This window comes from Rhamphochromis sp. 'chilingali' (assembly GCF_963969265.1).
Source record: "Rhamphochromis sp. 'chilingali' genome assembly, chromosome: 4".
NCBI classification, from domain to species: Eukaryota; Metazoa; Chordata; class Actinopteri; order Cichliformes; family Cichlidae; genus Rhamphochromis; species Rhamphochromis sp. 'chilingali'.
Genome location: NC_137948.1, coordinates 27,044,712 through 27,066,439, shown reverse-complemented (window position 1 = coordinate 27,066,439; position 21,728 = coordinate 27,044,712). Strand labels below are relative to the sequence as shown.

The window sequence follows — 21,728 nt, the reverse complement described above, 5'->3', positions numbered from 1 at the left end:
AGACAGGCATTACAAGAAGATGGCTGGAAAGTCTGCATCTGCATTGTAAGAATGCTTCAAACGAGTAGCACTGACAAGTGTATCAATTCACTATTAGATGGGATTTTTGTGGTTATACTGGCAGCTATAATATTGCTACCTGTGGCAGAATAGCTTTATGGCAATATACGGTCATAAACACTTGCATTGTTGTGGATCTTGTTGGTGGTAGCGCTTTATTTGATCTGGCTTGGTACTTAAAGTTTGGGTGTGTGATGAGTGTTGTGCGTAATGTAGTTATGGACTCTTGCTCTCTCTGTAGCCACGCCCAGGCAGGGCATGTGACAGTGACCCTTAGACAGCCAGAAGGGGAGGATATGTGCAAACGCTAACAATATTGCAACAACAGCTGGAGAATATGCTACAAGTATCCTACATTATGAGCACTAGACACACACACACACACACACACACACACACACACACACACACACACACACACACAAAAGGTACAGCGGGCTTTCAATTAGGTTCTAACGGGTCACTCTCACCATCAGCTCTCTTTGGTCTTCAAGGTTTTTGAGGAATGCTGAGAACTCTTGCAAAGACTCATCTGAAGAAAAAACAAAAAATAACACATACAGGGTTAAAGATATTAGAATTATCAGTTGCACTCGTCTAACAGCACGTGTTGGCAAAAAACATATGGTTAGCGCCTTCAATATGAGGTGGTTAGCCCACACTTACCGATACATTTCTCATCATCGGTCTTTGCATCGCCAATGTACTCAAACTGAAACTCTCCCAGGCACTGGGCGAACTTGCGCTGTGCCATCCCAAGCTCTACAAGGAAATGTCAAAAACATAGTAAACATCAGCCTCATTGTATTAAAAAGGGATTTTACAATATAAATCATAACACACTACAACTGTGTGTCATCCTGGGCACCACCTGTGGAAAAGTGACATAATAAAGATAGTCTTGAAAAGTAGGTCTGCTGCACTTAGCTGTTAACCACAGTGCAAACATCCTGTCTGTCTACATCCTGTTGCACATCAAACCCTCGTGCACCAGCAGTGCAGGTACCACTGCTTCACATTTGCCACAAAACAGGGCAAACTATATTTAGCAAGTCACACAATACACGAGTAAATGCTTTGATGCTAACAATGTGATGCTTAAAAGCTAGACAGCTGTGAAGCCAATACATCTAAATTAATATACACAAATTACAATATCGATTTCCCAAATGCAATGCAGTATTATATTTTCCTTTCCTAAATAATAACATTACATGAACCCCAAAACTTGGAAAATAAAATAAAATGTTTGGTTTCTACAGCACTTTGGCAATGCTTTTTACTGCCTGACTAAAGGCAGGTGACTAGATTACTGGAAACTTAAAATCATCACACATACAACAGGACAGCACAGCAGTTAACACTACTGCATCACAGTGAGTGCAAAGGAAGCAAAATTGGCCAGAGGTGTGAATGTCAGCATGAATGGCTGTCTTTCTTCCTGTGTTAGCACTGCAATGGACTGGCAACTGTTCCAGGGTGTAACTTGCTTCTCACCCTAAGACAGCTGGGATGGGTTCCAATTAGGGCTGCTCAATTAATCGAATTTTAATCTCGATTACCATCTGGGCTTTCAACGATCATTAAAAATGACCGAGCCGATTATTAGCCCCTCCCTAATTTATCCGCGACACCTTAAAGGCCGGTCCGTGAAAATATTGTCGGGCATAAACCGGTCCGTGGCGCAAAAAAGGTTGGAGACCGCTGATTAAGAGGACCCGAGGGAAGCTCGGAAAGCTAAGCAGAAGTTATTTGGAGAGTGACTGCCGTTGGTTGAAAAGAGAGTTTTAAAAAAAAAAAAAAACTTCAGTGGTGTTGCACACTATTTTATATTATTTTTTTAAAGTCATTGTTAACCCTTTAAAGCCGGTCAGAGCAGCACGCTCCGTTTTGCGTAACTATTTTTAAATCCCTGTAGAATCTGAACCGTGTAAGCTAGCGCAATAATTTGTTTTGCATATGAAACCGGAGGAGTTGTACTTACATCTGATGCCATCAGCTTGTCCTCGGTCACGGTTTCGTTCCACATATAGCTTTGCAAAAATTGCATAAAAAGCGCTTGCAGGAACAAAAACATAATATTCCAGAAACACGCTTCGCCGTTCCTATCAGCTGTTCGTAACACTTCCCACAGTGAAATGATGCACATGCTGTTTTCTTTGCAAATTTGCATCATAGGATTGTTTTTTGTTTTTCCTGCAGTATATAAAAATTGCTGTATCTCCAAAATAAAACTATGAAGACACTCAAAATAAATTTCCTGTGGTGGGAAACTATTTTTTGCAACTTTGTGGTATTTAAAGTTTTGAGGGATAAGCCTCTTAAATTTCTCCAAGTAGAAATATATGTAAACAAAACAAAAGCGATTTTAAATTTTTTTTTGTAGTTTATTGCACTTTTTTGCAATTTATGTAATTACTATGCACTTAATGCATACATATTATTAAAATATGGGCTATAACAGTTGTATTGATGTATAGCAACTTGAAATGCTCCCACAAATGGCACTACAGCATGTAAAAAAAATAATATAAGCTCTGGTGGACTTGGTTCTATAGTAGGTCTTAAAGGGTTAAATAAATATCGTCAAATAATCGTGATCTCAATTTCAGTGAAAATAATCGTGATTATCATTTTTGCCATAATCGAGCAGCCCTAGTTCCAATATGGATGGAAGGACGGATGGATAGTAATCTGCCCCAACATACCCTAAAAACATCATGAAGCATTCCTCAATCAACACCAAACTTAAGCAATGCAGATAACTTAAAAAAAAAAAAAAAAAAAGTCTTTCACATAGGGTTGCCAACCGTCCCTTAAAATACGGAATCGTCCCGTATTTCGAAACAAAAGTACACGTCCCGTATTGAGCTAATAAGGGACGCACTTTGTCCCGTAATACAGTGAGAATCAGAAGTAGTCTATAACTTTTAATGGAATTAACGCTTTGTTTGAAAACATAATTCCCAGCCCCTCTCCTGCTTTGTGACCAATGAGCTGACAGCACACTTATGAGTATGACAATTCAGATTACCGCTCATCTCATTGGTCGAGGAAAGGTCGCTTACGGAGAAAATACCGGAAGACAACAAATGACCACAACAAGAAGCATGGCCAACAGGGGAACAAACGCAGACACTGCGGTGCAAGTCTCGGACGACAGTAAACCTAAAGCTGGGCAGACACTGTGCAATTTTTTTCAGTCACGTTATTCAGCTCCTGCTCAAACTGCACGATTGACTCGCAGTTGGTAGGTCACGATGCAGGTCTCACACTATACCGCCCGATGCTCTGATGCGACCTGAGTGCTCACACTGTGCCTCCATAAAATGAAGGTTATAACAGAAAATCTGTCGCTCTCCCTCTCTGTCTTTCACTCACACAGACACACCACCACCATCAACTTTGCTAAATTGCTAATGAAAAACATTGATCGGGCAGCTGTGACTGAGCAGCAATGTAAATCCAACTATTTTCACGGTTGTTGTGGTCGTGATAATTTTGTGATGCCACATCGAAAAGGCTCGGATGAGCTTTCCAAAGTTCTACAAGTTGTGCCTCCATCGCTTGTGTCCAGATCACAGGCTGCACAGCCGTGCTGCTCCATCTTTTACACCAACGTTTACGTGTTTGCGCGCGAGCAGTGTGAGCGGCTGTGGTGAGACCCTCACGAGCGATTGATGATCGGGAGCTGGTCGTGAGGTGTTAATCACTTCTCGTTACCCCACGTATACTACACGATGCACGATGAAGGCCAAAATCGGTCCGATCACTCAAAAATCGGCTCAAAATGGGCCTAAAACTGCACAGTGTAAGCCCAGCATTAGAGCAGCAATGTTTGTTCCCCTCAGAGAAAGGGAAGAATGGGAAAAGGAAAACACCTGGCTGGAAAAAGTTAATATGGGCATGTGCAGTGAATATCAGCGCTATGTGGCCAGAAGTGTGATAATATAATTTATTTTGTGTAATAAACAACTGCAAGAATAGATGATTACAACAAATAGATGACTAATACATAAAAGTAATACATAGATGAATAATGATGATGAGTTAAGATGCGTAATCATGGGAGCAAGTGGGTTTACAAACAGGAGCAGCTGATTAGCATTAGAAAAGCTGAAATAATACCTCAACTGAAGCCAATTGTACTAAATGCACTAAATGTGCACTGTTACAAGAATGTTTTTCTTTCTATTGTTTTCTATTATTTTAAGTTAAGCAGGACAGAGTTCTTTTAAAGAAAGATTTACTTATATTCTCAAAAGTTAAGCATGACAGGCTTCTGTTTAAGAAGGAGACCTGTTTTATTGTGTTAATGTTGTCATTTTGAGCTAAAAATAAATGGCTAAATGATCATTTGTTTCACATGTGTTCATATCACAAAGAATACACATCTACTTAAATCAAATTCAAGTCAAATGGTTAAAAAAATAATTTCACACACAAAAAAAGAGCTAGAAAATTCACCACACTGGGAAGGGTGAAGACAATTGGGTCGCCCGGCCCTGGCCACGAGGTGTCCCTTATTTATTTTTCAGGGAGTTGGCAACCCTACTTTCACACTGTTATTTGGATTCCTGGCTTGCTTGTGGCTCAGCTATTAAAAGGTTAACACTTTCAACCTCGACTTTATTCGTTTTCTTTATCTGAAACCCACTGCTGGTCACTCTACACTCTAAAGGTGTTAAATCTGTACCGTCCCAAAGCACACGAGGCACATTAAAACCAAAACACCTGTGGTTTGGGTCCTCTGGCCAGTTGACGTGGAACTAGGGGAAGTTTAAAGGATCTTCCAGACAATGGGGCAGCTTCTTATTATAGTATTGTTTTTGCTCTAAGTAGTTTTTCATATAGCATTTGGAGGAAATGCTTTATTTTCTTGTGAGATCATTGTTGATGTAAGAGAAAAGTATAAACAGAAAGTGAAGCATCTAAAATGCATACAAGCAGAACTTGCACAATCACTTTATTCCTCTTTAGCAAAAATACTATAATAAAAATAAATAAAACACAAGGATTCATGACTTGTTTGTGGCAAATGACAGATCATTGCCTGACCCCTGAACAACTGCAAGACACAGAACAGAATAACGTCACACCGTGAAGATTGAAGTGAGCTTTAGGCTACGTTCACACTGCAGGCGAAAGCGCATCAAATCCAATTTTTTTGACCCTATGCGACCCATATGCGATCATGGTATGACATCCGATATTTTCAAATCCGATCTGGGTCACTTTCATATGTGGCACTGAATCCGATACATATCCGATGTTTTAAAAACATCGGATATGTATCGGATATATAAAACAGCAATAAGGATAATTATTAGGTTATTTACATTATTATGTAAATAAAATAACTTAAAGCAAAAATTGGGAAACGTAAAGTCCGAAGTCTTTATATTAAGGGCCATCAGTCAAACAATATTGTTTGCTCTGGGTCTAAACAGAGCGCGTTGTGTGTGACATCTTCTTTTGCGCATGCCGGCCGCTTTGAGGGTTCACACTAGAGCGCCTTTGCTGTCGTATTTTATTTGTAGTGTGAACAAGCAGACAAAAAAATTGGATTTGATCAAAAAAAATCGGAATTGAGCATTAAGACCTGCAGTCATCCTTTTCTGTATATATAAATAGGACACTGCACAAGTTTCATTAAGAGATGCAAACACAGAACAGCGGTGGAGTATCAAAGACTGACTCCTCTTTAAAGGTTGTAGTCTTTTATTTTATAAAGCCAGAAGAAACGAGAGGGAGGTGTGCTCGGGATTCCTTATTATTGTCAGGAAAGAATCACTCAAGTTTCTGTAAGACTTTATTAGGCAAATATTCATAGAAGACAAATGATGTCATAAACTTGCTTGAATCACATCAAATACACGTGCAGCTCATTTTCCTAATGTGCTTGTACTATAATGAAAACTTCATTCTGTCTCAGAGGTGACTTCTACCTGAAGGAAACACATCCTGGCGAATGATGTGTGTGAGTGCTCTAAATATGGGTTAAAAAAGGTATTATTTTCAAAATAAAGGTATAGCAAATATAAGCCTACCAGGTCATTATTTTGGAAGCAAACACATCTAAGCTATAGGTTGGAATTATTTTTATTTTTTTTTGAAGGGACCGTAAATCTAGCAGGAATCTAAACCACACCGACAGCAAGAATTCAGCTCAGCAAGTCCATAAAAGGTGACTCTGGTCAGCCTGCTCTCATCCTTAATTGGCAGAACATGGAATGACTACAAGCAACAGAGGCAGGACATATTTGCTACCCACTTTGATAATAGATAATTTATTGAGTAATACACAGTACTGCATAACATCCAATGCTTCTCTTTGGATCTGGCCTCTTGTAAACCTTACGCAATATCTTCTGATGTGAAGACCTGGCACTGCTGTTTAGTCAGTCCACGAGAGGGACAGTGAGATTCAGCTGCGTAACCAATTAGTCAGAAATTTCCCCCAAATGCTATTGAGGAGTCCTTCACCGTAATGCTGTACATGCTAAATGTGATTTGTCGTTGGCGTGCTGAAATCAGCAAGGCCTTCGGTGAAAACGGCATCTTCTGAACTGCAGCATATATAGATGTAAAAAATTATTTCATATACATCATTACAGGGCCCAGACGAGGTTTCCAGATCTTTCGTGTAAAGATTTTGATTTCACATGGTGGAGTTTTAACTTTTTGCAGATGGTTGGAAGATGGGCTCAACATGAAATACATTTCTGGAAAGTTTAGCTAACTAGTGAGCAACTTGGAGTGAGGATACCAATTGATACTGCACCATGGTCACGTACTCTGCAGACAGTCCTGAAAGTACTGAAAGCAGAAAGTGTTCACAGATTCTTAGTTACAAGGATCTTTTCTGCCTCATTTTTTTGTGAAAAGGTTCTCATATTAATGTGTAACAGTAAATCTAAATGCTGATATAGCTGTGAGATTTCCCAGATTTATTGAAACTTCTTAATAATGAGATACACTTACTATTACTTAATTATTGTAATTTCTAAACTGTTTAACCAGAATGAAGCAGTCCCTCACCACAGACAGACCACACAACATCAAGTTGATGCAACTGGCTGCATCGTAGGGTTACAAGGCATCTAAATCACACCTAAGTGGATGGGTGTTTCCTCCGTTTTCTAATGTCTTTAAGTTACCTTTTTTGAATGGAGCCGTTACCAGAAAACAGTTTTATCAGCATGGAAACCCTTTAAAAGATAACCCCCGTCCCAATGCATTTATCCCCATTTGATGACTTCAACAAAATGTTTGCAATATGAGTCTCTGTGCTTTGAAGCAGCCGTGCTGAAGGAACACAAGGAAAACAAGTATTGCCAATTAAATCCTTGCTCAAAACCTTTTATAGAAAAGCAGTGTTATTGGAGTGCATTGCTTCTTTTCATTCCCAAAGTTGTGCTTTTTATTGCTCACTCCCCTCTGTTGCTTTTGGCATTGCTTGTTTGTTATCAATGTTCGACATAACTTCCCCCCCCCCATATTTTAAACTTACAAAGTTTGTGTTGGTCAGTGTTATATGCTGTCATCTTTAGTAGTAGTATTAGAATGTAAGGTTTTAAAAGCATAGCTCATTACCAACCTTTCATTAAGGTATTTACTTGATAGGTAATGAGTGACCTTTATGGAGTCCTTGGTCACCTGCAGGTCTCAACTTATCCAGAAACATATAAATGTAGAGTGGAAAGTTCAACTCCTGAATGACACAGTAAAAAGATGTTGTGACAACATTACACTGAACACTGACACACCTTAAAGCCTCAACACACTACATTGTACCTGACGTAAGGTCAGAATCACATGTCACTAAAAATCAATGCCATTCAAGCAATTACTGTTATACTGCAGAGTGTAATGTGCATGCTGTAATACACAGGTTTTCTACAGAGTTTTTTTTTTGTGCAGTGTTTAAGTTGCCTCAGGGATTCAGTTCTCAGTGAGGCACTCGCTTCTCTGCTTTTCCAGATTTAAACAACTTCCACAATAAGTTTCCAACAGAGTTGGGATGATTCATAATTACAAAACTAATGATGTATAAAATACAAACAAAAACAGGGTGCAGTAATTTAAAAAAAAAAAAATTACAAAGACTTTCTGTTCTTGAAAGTTACATTTAGCCTAAAAACAGACAAAAAGCTGTTTGCAACTTTTTATGCCCACAACTTTTTTAGAAATTCAATATCTTCTTGTTGTACTATTTACAGGGTGAAAGGTGAAATTACAGAGTTCCAGATGTTTTGGGTTGTAGCCTGTTTTTGTACTGTTAGAGAAAGATCATGGGGGGAAAAAGACACAGGTCTTTTGTATTTTACTTTATTAGGATATGAAACATCTTTTGTGTATTAAAAAAAAAAAAGTAATACGGGGCTAACAACACTGTGGATAATTAATATGCACTCCAGAACACTGATGTCAACAGACAGATTTGCATGGTTTTTATTAGAGCCACATGTGCAGTGCAGGTCGCACCCATCTGCAATCTGATTACATAGGCTGCAAGCATGTTTAACACACTTCAGGGTGGACAGTTCAGGCCAAGCTGTGGACTTCATTACATAAAACACAAAGAATGAATGTCATCCAGTTACATGAAGCTCCAGCAATAATCAACACCAGGCAACACTCAAATAAGGGGAAAAAGCAAAAACAAAAAAAAACCCCGGCATTGTTTTCCTGTACAGTTTCAACAGCATAGATTAATTGGATACAATCATTCCAGTGATAAACAACGTGTCAGATGAGAGGTCTGCAGAAGAGATTGAAACGATATTTCTTTCCTTCAGGACAGCAACTATCACATACCACACACACTAGGGCATGCAAGAGTCCAAGGCAAAAGCTTCGTCTGCTTTTTGCCTTTTAAAGCAAGGCATTTCAGAGCAAACCTGGGAACTGTCAAACTTGGCTAGTTTCTCCGCAGAACACCAGAGACCCTACTCTTCTGGATTTACAGTGTGAGTCATACAGACCCCACCTTACTTGTATCTGATATCACAGGCTATGCTGTTCTATAAGCGGAAAGCAAAGGAAAATAAGTGGCCAGCTATGTGACATTAGCACTGGCATGCCCATTCAGGAAGAAAAGACAAACAAAATGTGAAGGGTAGTGAATTAAAGGACTCTGGTTATTGTAGAGTGTCACCGATCAAAGGGCAAGACTACTTAAAAAAAGAAAAAGAAAGAAAGAAAGAGCAAAACGAGTGAAGAATCTTTAATAGAAACCTCTGGAAAAAATATTTTAAAGCCAAAGATGGTGGTTGTCCTGTAACACCCACTAAAAAGCCAATCATCTGCTTTATATCAGCCGAACTAAAAAAAACATAAGCCCATTGTGCTGTTGCACATAGCGTAGAATGTTGTTGCACTGCATGGCATTTGTTTAGTGCTCTGATGGGATAAACCAGAGACCTTGCTTGACTTGGTGCTCTGGATTAAAGCATAAATGATGGAGTAATGCTTTGATATGCTGCTCTTGCATACTTAAAAAAAATCTTTTTTAAGTTCATACTTAAAAAAAAAAAAAAATTTAATCAGATTTGACTGTTGAGTCTACGCATACAGTTTTTATGCCTCAGTCTCACTGAATCAGAGTTTTGACTTTCTCTCTATTCATGTTTCTAGTGTCTTGAATTGTCAGCCCAAAATGATGCTTAAGCATTACCTAGATGGCTGCTGTGTGGCTAGACTTGTGATAAGTACTATGCATAACTGCCAATCAACCCTATTGCCACTTCTCCCAGGAAACATCTGTAATCTGCATGTCCCTCAAGCTTTATAATTAATAATTGAAATACATGTTACCCAACTTACCACACGGTCTATGAAACAGTGTATGTACACAACCCACATACTAAATAAAATTTCAACACATCTGTCAGCGCAACCTGGCAACCCACAACCTTATTCAAGGGTGTGTGCTTACTGTGCAAGCAGAACATTTAGATGCTGTATGCATTAGCTCATCACTTTAACTTTAGGCTTGCCATTCCACCAAAGATATAGTAAACAGCAAGACTTTAAAGACACAAGACAATAAATAATGTTTATTCTTGCCTCTGAGGAAGGTCTGAGGAAAAATATAAGGACCATTGATTTGAGCATGACTAAAGTGTTGTTAAAAAAACAAAAAACCCTCCTTCCAACTGTGAACAAGTTGGAAGCTGGGCCACAAAGCACTCATCTCTATAGAGCCAGCTATGCATCAACTTTGTTGGGACCAAGTAAAAAGTGAAACACTGGAAAACGCCAGAAAAAGTCCAATACTACAAAAATATATACAATTTACACAGTGAAGTATCACCAAAATCACACATTGCTGATCTCCTGTTAGTTCGGCAATAAAGGGAGCTTTATTTTAAATATATTTGATAACTTCGATGTTGTACTGTGCTGTAAAACTCACTTCAGACAAAGGTCTGGTGGACAATAGTAATATTAAGTTCCCTAACTGCCTGGTCCTTCACCAAAAATCACTGATTAATCCATTTAATTTCTCAAACACTGTATTAATATCAGGTGCTTTAAGAACTGGCATTCACAAGAACAAAAGCAAAAAAAAATAAAGTCAATGACAATAATGAATCTAACACCAGGAAAAAAAACAACAACTTGGAGTCATTGTACTGTCAAGATATTTGATTAATCTACAAAATGGTCTGTTGTTACAGTGCAAACAGCTTCGTTAATGGAGCCTGATTGCTTAAAGCACTGTGTTGTAACATATATTAATAAACTGTTCAGAGCAACCTATCCATTGGAAAATACTGGCACTTACAAGTTGAATATTAATGAAACTGATTGTAGAGTTACTGGTTGCACGCTCACCAGTGCTCTTTATAAAAAAATGGCCTCATGTTTTCTGTTACACTGGGCTTTACAGATTAACATCACTGATAGTCAACAACAGTTAGCCCAAATCCTTTTTAACTTGCTGAGGGTTTTAAAGCAGAACGTTTAACATGCATGTTGGGACTGCAGTAGCTAAGGTTTTCTCCATAACAGACTATAAAATGTAAGTCCATGTCAAAGGTCAGTTGCAGAAGAAGTCCACAGTGTATTTATTGGCATCTGTTGGAAAGTTGCTTGTTATGATTTCTATAGTCTCACCAGATGTGCCACTTAGGTCAGGAGTTGCCTAATGCAAGCCCACAGTGTTTACGTGCCGCGCCTTTCCACAGTCTTTCCTGTTCCACTCTCCCATCTTTTCCAGGCTGTATCCCAGCTCTACTTGCCTTCCACCTTTGCCCTCCCCAGAGCCAGCTCACCCGACCCCTCCCGCAGCTCCCTGACCAGAAAGCATGCATTACTTCATTTACGTATCCCTGAACCTCAAAACAAGTGTGCTGGGTGAGGCTACGCTGTCAGTAACAGCCAAGAGGCTGATCACAATATTTCAGTGTCTGAGGTATTCTTCCCCCCTCAGACACCAAAAATGCTTTTCTTTCATTATGCAGTGAAAGGTGTCCTCACCAAAAAAGGAGCCCTTGAAACACTGCAATGTAATATACTTTTATAGTAGACCTCTTCCTTGGAGAGAGAGATAAGGAGCGTTCCTCCCACATGACTTCACGTCTTGTGCTAATGCGATTTTAATGAAAGATTGTGATGTGGCTCTTTGGCAGAATCAGTAATGTGATTACAGAGATGAGCAGTGAGCCAAAGCACACTACGGCAGGCTACTCTTAAACCTGTCTGCCAGACAGAAAGAGACCTTCACATCGCTGGGCTTTCAATGTGGAACCAAAAGTGAAACTACAAAAAAAATTACACTTATGGAATTGTTTTTCTGAACTGTTTGGTCAATTTACCTGAGCAAGTCCAGCTGTGGAAGAGACAGGCCTGATCTTGCTGCAACTTTGTCTAACTTCAGTTTTCCAGATTATTACAACACGAAAACACAATTTGCAAGGGGCAGTGGAGAAGTGAGCAGTGACAAGACTGCCCAAATAACAAGATCTTCAGAAACTGAGAACTCAAAACTTCCTGGGGGAGCAAAAAAGGTTTACTAAAGACAACAGTGACGTGTAGCTGAGAGGGTACAGACAGGACACAGTTCCTGTGGAGGAAACCCTCTGAAACAGAAGCACATCTGCATGCTGCTCCTCTAATGGGCACTTCCATGTCATGCCTCTCTGGCCCAAGGCCCCGCTTCAAAGTTTCCTCCCAGAACCAAGGACTTTCCATACTGGCACATCCTCCCAGCTGTAGCAGCCAAGGGAGTTACTGAAAGGCTGAGAACTGAATGGATTTCTAGAACAACAACTGTGCTTTGAACTGCCCAAACAACTGAGCCTTCTGAGGGCAACACTAAAGGAAAAAAGAATCATCATGAAACTAAAAAAATCTATACCTAAATTGCATTCAAGATTAAATATGTTAGTGTTCACTGCAGACCTCTAAATAACACATCTGTACAATACTGTCGAGTGTTGCAGCTTATTGTGAAGCGGATAGTGGCCTGCAGATTAAACAGCTTAGCGGCCTCAAATCATGTCTACACATCAAGAAAAAGCACACAATCTTGCATCTAGATATGTGGCCCTTTTAACTTCAAAGTTGCAAACTACAAAAAGCATACTCAGAAGAAAACTTCTGATTGTTTGTAGGATTCTCTCTAAAAAGACTAACCAAACACAGTGTCTCATGAGACTGTAACCCTATTATCAGAGTGTATCCACCTAAACAGAGCTAGACTGTGATTGAGCTCCACCCTACGAATGTACATTAACAACGCTGTACCTTACTTAAACTTTAGGTATAGCCCAAAATACTATAAACTTAGTAATACCCCTGTGCTTAGAGAAAGGCCCTGTTCACACCCAGCATTAACTTGGGTGGTCTTGCAATAAGTGGACAGCTTCACAGTACAGATGTAAAGACACTTAGGATGCATTCAGCCATAGCCATTTTGTTTCCTGTGTACTGGACTACACTAAAGGACCGCCTAAACAACTGGCATGTAGATCCATGAAGGACCTCTGCAAACAAATCAGGAGCGGTAAAAGGCAGATTTTGTCACTTTGAAAACATCTAAAGACTTTTCTACTGCCCACTGAAAACTGATGTACTTTGATCAAATCACCCAAGAAATAGCTATGCCAGCTATGAACAGGATCAAAAGTTTAGAGCAGCGCGACAGACTTTAAATCTATTATTCTATTTTAAGAATCAGAATATTTGTAGAAAATTATCTGTAGAGCTTTCAATCCATTTTAGGCCATCAAACTCTACTACCTTCAGTTATTGAGCTGACAGTTCTGACATTACAATAACAACCCATTAAATTACAATTAATTGCAATAATTTATTTTATTTTTTCAGTTATACTAAACAGACACATACTTACAGTTTGACAGAAACCGGAAAGGACTATATGAATTGTGAGGTTTACTTAAAACTCATTAAATTGTAATATATCTATATCATGGCTAAAGCACTTCTGGATGGATGCAAACTGCATTTCGTTGCCCTGTGCATGTGCAATGACAATAAAGTTGAATTCTATTCTATTCTAAATGTTATGAGTTTAGCTTGTACAACCATCCTTGACAACAATATCTTGAAGTAACCATTTTCTGTATGGCCTTCTAGGGCTGCCACAAACGATTATTTTGATAGTCGACTAGTCACCGATTATTTATGCGATTAGTCGACTAATCAGATCATCATCCACTGGACGTAAAACTACAGCTTATTGCACCAGCAGCATCTGCTCTTATATAACTATCATTAGCTTACAGCTTTAAGCTTTTAAGGTGCTAACTAGAAATAAAGACAAGATGATAGTTTATTCAATTTTAATGAAATTTGCAGATTGTTTCGGTAAAGTTTAATAAACTCCTTGCTATCTAAAATATAACAGGACACCGGAGTATATTCTCCAGCATCTCACACTTCTGATAATCAGCTGTCTGCTTGACATTTATTCAGCTGTGTAAAAACTATAACTTTAATCTCAGCCAAACCGATTTACTCAGGAACAAATAAAATACAAAAAAAAAAAAAAAAAAAAAAAAGCCAAACAACAACATTTTTAATTTATCTAAGTGACTCATATATATTTAACCTGAGTCGTGAAAGACGGCGGTGGGTTTGAAAACAATTTGCCGGGAGTCCGGTGTTCTCACGGCGCTAGTGACCTAGCCCCCGGCTAGCTATCGAGCTAGTGGGTAACAGACGTCTCCGAAAACGTCGGAGCGCTTTTGAAAATATGTGGTGTCCTGATAAACTGAGCCGATATTTGAGGTTTACACAGCTACATTCTCGCCTGAAAATATGTTAAACGTTTATTTTGTGACCCAGAAAGAATAATAAGAGTAATATTAAAACTAACTAGCTACCGCCATTGTTGGAAACTAAGCTGGGCCGCGCTATGAATTCTGGGACACAGCTGCTTCTTCTTCTTCGGGGTTTAACGGCAGCTGGCATCCTTGTACATGCTCTGCTGCCATCTTCTGTTTCAGTCCGTTATTACACTCTTAAATCCTGCTATTATTCCTGCGTCTTTTGCGATCTTACAAAGCTTCAAACGACACGTCGACTATTAAATCAGTCGTCGACGATTTTGATAGTCGACGTAATCGTGACTAGTCGACAAATCGTGGCAGCCCTATGGCCATCAGTCTCTTACATCATTGTAAGATAGACTTTTAAGACTGTGCACATTAAGGTTTGTGGACATTTGTAAATGCACATCTCTCTTAATGTCCCACCACACCATTTCATTCAAGTTCAGGTGTAGGACTTGGCCATTGCAACAATCTGATTTTCTTCTTTTTCAGCCATTCTGTTGCAGATTAACCATTGTGCTTGGCATAACCCAATTTGAATCAACCTTGAAATGAAATGAGGCCATCTGTTTGACAGCTAAATTTGGACCAACCTTTAGCTGTCATACAGATGGCCTCATTTCATTCTGCAATACTTTGGTATACAGAGGAGTTTGTAGTCAACTCAGTGACTGCAAGGTGCCCAGGCCCAAATCAATACCCCTCTACCACCGTGCTTGACAGTTGGTATGAGGTGTTTGTACTGACATGGTGTGCTTGGTTTCCATCAAACATTGTGTTGTATCTTACAGCCAAACATTTCTACTTAGGTCTCATCTGTCTAACGGACATTGTTCCAGAAGTCTTAGGGTTTGTTCAGATGCCTCTTTGCAAATCTAAGAAAACACTTTCTCCAGCCAACTCTCCCAAACAAGCCAAATGTGTTCATGTTTTTCCTAATTGTATTGCCATGAACTTTAACATGCTGCAGAGTAGGGCTGTGTGATATGACCAAAATCTCATATCCCGATATAAGATATAAGACATCTATCGTCCCGATAACGATATAAATCACAAAACTTGAACATTTTCTGTAAATTCTGTGAATCTCGGGCAGCTCGACTTGCGGGAAGTGTTTCCAGCTGGGCATCGTGTACGTGGAGTCGAGTGTTTTAACCGATGCATGAAACTATACATTTTTAGACACAAGTTGTAACGGCCGCTGTTTTCTTTATGAGTATTTATTACACGGCGTGCTGCGGGGAAAAGCCTGTTCTAACGTTTGAGTCTAAGGTTTATTTTTTAGCACCTGTCAGCTCTTTTTTGCTTCTCATCCGTAAACACTCTGCATACTCTTTCACGTGATTCAGTTTATTTTGAAAAGTCTCTACAGGATCTTCAGCTTTATTGTGAAAGGTTTATGTGGAAAATAAACAAGCGGACACGCGATGGTTTTACTGTCGCTGTTGCTAACGACAACGCATAAAAACAGGCGCTTGTTGTTTTTTTTATCCTAACAACAAAAATATTCTTTTGCTTAAGACAAAAAAGAAAAAAAGAACTACAACCATCAAACTTGAGGCAATGATAAATTATTGAAATTGATGACGCTTAATTTGATCATCTGTTGTTCACCAATAGAAGAAAGCCTACTCCACCCTGGACAGACTAGCTTTGTTTTAAATTAACCTTCAGCACAGCACAAAGAACAGCCTAAAATAGAAATAGAAATCAAAAAGTTCTGCTTTAAGTCTAGATAACATCTAAAGCAATCAAGCCATGTCTAACAATCTGCTGCAGTAGCTCTATAATGTTTAAATTGCTCTATTGCTGCCACTACCAAATAGTGTAAATGGCTCCTGATTAGAATGCTAAAAATACACCAAAAACAGTTTTGTTGACAAAATAGTTTCCATTAAAGGCTTCAGCACAGGCCAAGTGAATTAGGCTGAGCAAACTTCATTAATGTCAAAACATAACCATCACTTCCTTCCTGAAACAGATTTTGCAATAGTCCCATTGGGAGAGCATGACCAGGGTTTCCTATTTCTTGTCATTTTCTAAAAACACCAACACAGACTTAGTGAAAGCAGTGATATGCTACCATCCTGACTCTACTTTAAATCAAAGCAAAAAAACTACAGTCAAATACGATGCTAAATACAAGATACCACATGCCATACTGAAACTAGACACTATGTCACTGTGCCAGTTTATACCAACACAGCAGTGCACCAACATCACATCAACTGCCAGTGAGTCACCACAACACTGCGGAGGCTATTCAAATTTTTTGTTGGTGCAAGTAAAATAATAATACTACCAACATTTCACCTTGAGCATCTGCAAAGGTCTGAGGCATATGTGACTGTATTGACATCTGCACACCCTCAACTGTAATGACACCAGCTATGGACCCATTTTCCAAGAGGATTGAAAAGTAGCATTGTAACAATCCTAGCTGAGGGGTCCGTGTACATGTCCACAGTTTACCATAAATCTGGCCTAAGGCATGAGAAAGTCACAAAAATTACAGCAGGCATTATTAAACGTACATAACATAAGGACAGTTTCCTCATGTTCAATCAATGTGACAGTTGTATAGATGAAACATGTTTAGACAACTTTAACCAAAATGTCCTTTTAGAGGGTACACAACTATCCTCCTAAGATCTTTACTCAGATTGAAAGAATTTAAGTTTATATGTTAAGTTTTAAAGTTTAAGTGTCAAGGGAGTCACTATGATGAGGGGGGTCAGAGTAGCAAAGAGCTCCAATGAGACCATGGAAACATTCAAAAAGGCAAAGAAACAGGCCGACAATCCCGGCTGTGCACAAAAAAGCAGCCAAGTAATAACACAATCAAGAAAAACATTTTTAAAAATGGACTTTCCAACATGAAACTTTACTATCTGCAAATATTTCTCAAAACGGTGTCCAAAAATGTAATTTATTGAATAGTTTCTGATACATAAAGTGCAAATAATGCACTATTGTGCGCGGAGCCCTTGTCCAGCAAACCTCTCAGTTGTGAGGGGAAAAACTCACGCTCAATGCAGCCACACATGGCTTAGGGCGCGGCCCGCCCAGTCAGAAAGCAAAATATGGTGACTTCTGTGCCTTTAATGTATGCATTTAATAGCTTGCTAAAGGTCCTATTTACGTATTTGGATCATTACTAAACCACAAACAATTCAAGTTAAAAAAAAATTTAAAAACTAAAAAGAAATGAAAATTGTTTTGTTGCATGTAAATCTACAAGTTTTTTAAATTTCTGGGGGAAAAGAAAGGGAAATTATGAACTGCAGATTTTAAGTCCATGTAGAATACACATCTATAACATGAACAACTTGATGTGATACATATTTTTGAGTCACACATATTTTTTCTAATTAAAGCACATTTAAGTGACCTAATGAACAAACAAGCACACACCACATAACAACCAGTTAATATGCACCTTTGTAACCAAAAGAAAAGATTTTAAAAAATGCACCACCTCAACTTTATGTTAAAGCAACGTAATTAAAATAAAAAGACAATCGATACGCATTTAAAAATACATAAAAGGTTAAAATATTTTAAGCGCCAAAGGCTTTTTTGTAAGCTAGAGTGTGGCTAAGACTGAATCTCAAGACGAGATGCAAAGATAACTTTAACGCCACAAACTGTTTGCATCAAGAGTACAGTTTTCATGTACATGCAAGAAAACTTAAGTATCTCACATACCACACACCTTGTCCTTCCAATAAAAAAAAGCTTAGGATATAAATAGAAACATCAAGCTCAAAATCAGAGAGCCAGTTTTGAAAATCAGTCAAAATATTTTGTTGCTGTAGGAAACACTAAACCAAACTCATATACTTATAATCTTATGTTTGTGACACGCTAATACTTTACAATATTAACCCTTTGCCTCAAAGTCTGCTCATGCAGTGCTTGTGCACTGTGTAGTCAGCATGAAAAAACAACTAGTAAATGTGAGCTTTGGGAGACTTTAGGCTTTTCTAGAAGCAAGTATGAAAATCATACCTGACACTAACCAGCAGCACAGACAGACAATAAAGCAAGCCTGAGGGTAAACTTTAGCCCCCATCAGCATAAAAAAGTTCACTAAAATAGGATTGGTATTATTTTAAACCTTTCAGATACAGTGTTTCAGAAACTAGAAATGATTCATGGCATTTCCAGCAAGGCAAAGCAGTCTGTTTTATAAGTGTTTAAGTCCTGGCGTTAAGCACAGGGCAACCTACAGACAAGCCCAGCCCATGAGATTAGAGTTCAAGGAGATAATGTAATCATTTTTAACCCAGCTGAGGTGTGTGACTGAACAAATAGTGTAAGGTGTTATTAAAAAAAATCCAGAGCACTGGTTCACACCGACTCAAAACTTTCCCCATAAAATAAAACAAAAACTTACATTTGTTCCCCCCACATTATCTCGTCTTACAATAACCCTTCAGCTACTAACGAGCGCCTCATAAACAGAGACGCTACAAGCTCTGCAGTTTCTTATTAGGTTTTCGTTTTTCACTTCTCTTGTATTTCAGGTGCTTTCCCCGAGTGTCTTTGCTTATTTCTCAGCTTTATTCGTCTCATCGCTCATTTTTATCTTTTTTTTTTCCTGTTTGTTTAATTAGCATTATTTTTAAAACACGGGCGATATGTCTGGAGCAAACTTTGATGAATTAAAACACAAACGTTACACTCTGCGAAGGGAGTGGACTCTCAGTCATGTACACATCCCCAAGTTTAAGGATATTTGCACTGAAGCCCGGCACTGCAAAGTGTTGACAAATTGAGCCAAACTGACAGACCAGATCTAAAAACGTTTTTCCTCTACATGTCCATTATATTCCTCACACCTAGCTTCAATTAACCTCAACAGCCTCGCTCATAACATAATCAGTGCTGAGTGCTCGATTTGTCTGTGACTCACTGATTTTCTTGCACCATTTGAATATTAAAAACGTCAAACTTACGCTTGGTTGCATTGATGAGGTTCTTCCCATCTTTGTACAGCTCTTTGATAAACCTGTTAGTTTTGTCCAGCTCTGCTTCGTGTGACTTTATTTTGTCCCTGAAGCTCGGGCTGTCCAGATAGCACTCACTAAATTCCAGCGGGTGTAGTCCCATTGCTGTGACAGATTGATAGCTTCGTTTTCAAACAACGGAAAACTCACACACGGAAAAAAAAGAAGCACAACAAATCCAGGTTCAGTTTGCAATTCGAGCAAATAAATAGTCGCTGCTGTTAAATGACGGGTCGTTTTTTAGGAGTCTTCGAGTCGGGCTGAGAAAGCATAGCTACATGAAGAAGTAGCAGCAGCAGCTAACGTTGTTTAGCATGGTAACTTCTGACAAGGGCTCATGGGTGTAGTTCCACGGCTGTCAAATAAAACCAGAATGACTAGCAAGTGTAACGGTTAAGAAGTGATAAAGATACGATATCGCCTGAAGCATTCATCGGAAGTCGGTTGACACCAGTGGTCAAAAAGTCAGAGTGTGCTGTGTCCAATTTTTTCCTTCCTCCATCAAATGTACTCCACCTAGCTAAAGTGACAGATTGAGAAACTCCGCTACTGACATCTGCGTGCGTGTTGCAAACTTCTGCCAGCAGAGTTTTGCGCCAGATAGCTTAGTCAGGATACTTCCGCCGTCGTTTCTTCGCGTGCCCAATGACCGTTGTTTTCGTTTTGTGGTGGGAACAATGGGGGTAATTGCAGGTTTTATTTAACTGAAAGGAATAGTAGTATACTATAACGTGGCTGAAAGGTTGTTTTGCGCTGGAGAATCAGGCGGTGCTAAATTTACAGGTTTTTCTTTGGAAAATCAAAGCTCCCCTCTGGTCCTGTGTGGGCTGAGGATTGAAGGATTGCCATCCTTACTGTAATTTCTTTATGGTTTGATTCTAAGGGGACACATTTTCTCTTATTTATTGATTTATTTTTTGCTGGTTTTATGCCATAGGTCTGCAGGTTTTTTCAAGTTTTTTCACTGCAGTCCTTGTACCTGACCATTTTCAGAAAATATTTTTTAAGCCATTCAAGAGTGACCTGAGTCATTCAAGCCTATAAAAGACATCTAACACAAGGGATCAAAAGGTGTTGTGTCTGCACAAATATAACAAAGGCCCACTTTCAGTTTGTATCTATAGGATCTTTGTTACTAGCAACCCATTACAAACAAAACGAAAATGTTCTCGGGGCAGCCATAGGAAACAGCTTGACTGGGAGTAAAGTGTTTTTGCACCAATGTACTTACAATAAAAAATTTAAAAGAAAATGTGCAAGTGGATGACAGAAGGAGACGTGGAAGGCTTTAAAAAAAGAGCTATTGTAAATTATCAATATATGAAAGCCATGACCTTAATGAGTGTGAGTGTGTGTGTGTGTGGGGGGGGGGGGGGAGATCCATCAGAGACTTGACATCTGGCCATTTAGTTGATCCATTTACTGTTTACTATAATGGTATCAGTGGCAGAAGATTTTCTTAAGGAAGAACCAAGGTATGCTAAATTACACAAAGACTCGACTGAAGATCAGCAGCAACAGGTCTGGTCATGAATCCAAATTTGAACAGGTCATCAATATGTGTAGAAAAGGTCAGGAGAGGTCTAGAGGCATCTTTAGGATAAAACACGGTGGGGACTCTGTAATGGTTTGGGGCTGCATTTCTGCCAGTGGTTTTGGGGATCCTGTAAAAACTGATGGAATTATGAACACAGTAAAGTAGAGTCAGATTTTGATTTACTATGTAATACCATGTGGAAAACATCTAATTGGCAACAGCTCAATTTCTCATACTAATGCTGTGAGACATCTAAATAGAAAAACACACAGGAACACTATCAGTCATGGTCTGGCCTCCCCAGAGCCGTACCTTGATATTATTGAATAGGTTTGGGATCATCCTGACAGAGAACAGAACAAAGGGCAGCCAACATCCAAAGAAGAGTTTTGAATGTCCTTTAACAAGCCTGGAGAACTATTCCTTACAAGACTAACTATAAGAATACTTGCCTAAGAGAGTTTAAGCTGTGTTGAAGAATAAATGTGGTCATACCAAACACTGACTTTCAACCTGGTTGGAATTTTACAAACTCTGTTTTTGCCTCATATACTGTGGTTTTGTGTATGTCTGCACGTGTTTCAATAAATTCTTGCACCCAGCAAAATATGAAGAAATGAGGAGTGGTTTTTACACAGTACTGTATAGGCTTTGTATTTCGGTCGGAAATGTGTACGTTTAATACATTTGAAAAAAAACCCCACAAAAGATAGTGTGGTCTAACCCCAAACCACATAGATAATTGTGACTAAAGCCCTGACTAAAGTTTGTACTACCCGATTCTGGTTTAAAACAATAACTATATTTTTTCCC

At 38.9% G+C, this 21,728-nt stretch overlaps 1 protein-coding gene across 2 annotated transcripts in view; it reads right to left on the bottom strand.

Annotated features, from left to right (window-relative positions):
- The window catches only part of arhgap10 (Rho GTPase activating protein 10), a 55,421-nt gene extending 35,462 nt beyond the window's left edge, over positions 1-19,959 (bottom strand). The window contains exons 1-3 of one of the 2 annotated variants that reach the window (XM_080879610.1): positions 19,328-19,959; positions 727-822; positions 531-592 (exon numbers count right to left, since the gene is read on the bottom strand). In XM_080879610.1, coding sequence (XP_080735736.1) covers positions 531-592; positions 727-822; positions 19,328-19,481 — 312 coding nt within the window. In that variant the 5' untranslated portion in view covers positions 19,482-19,959. The remainder of the gene's footprint in view (positions 1-530; positions 593-726; positions 823-19,327) is intronic. The other variant, XM_080879609.1, reaches the window with a different exon arrangement.
- Between the last annotated feature and the right edge of the window lie 1,769 nt (positions 19,960-21,728).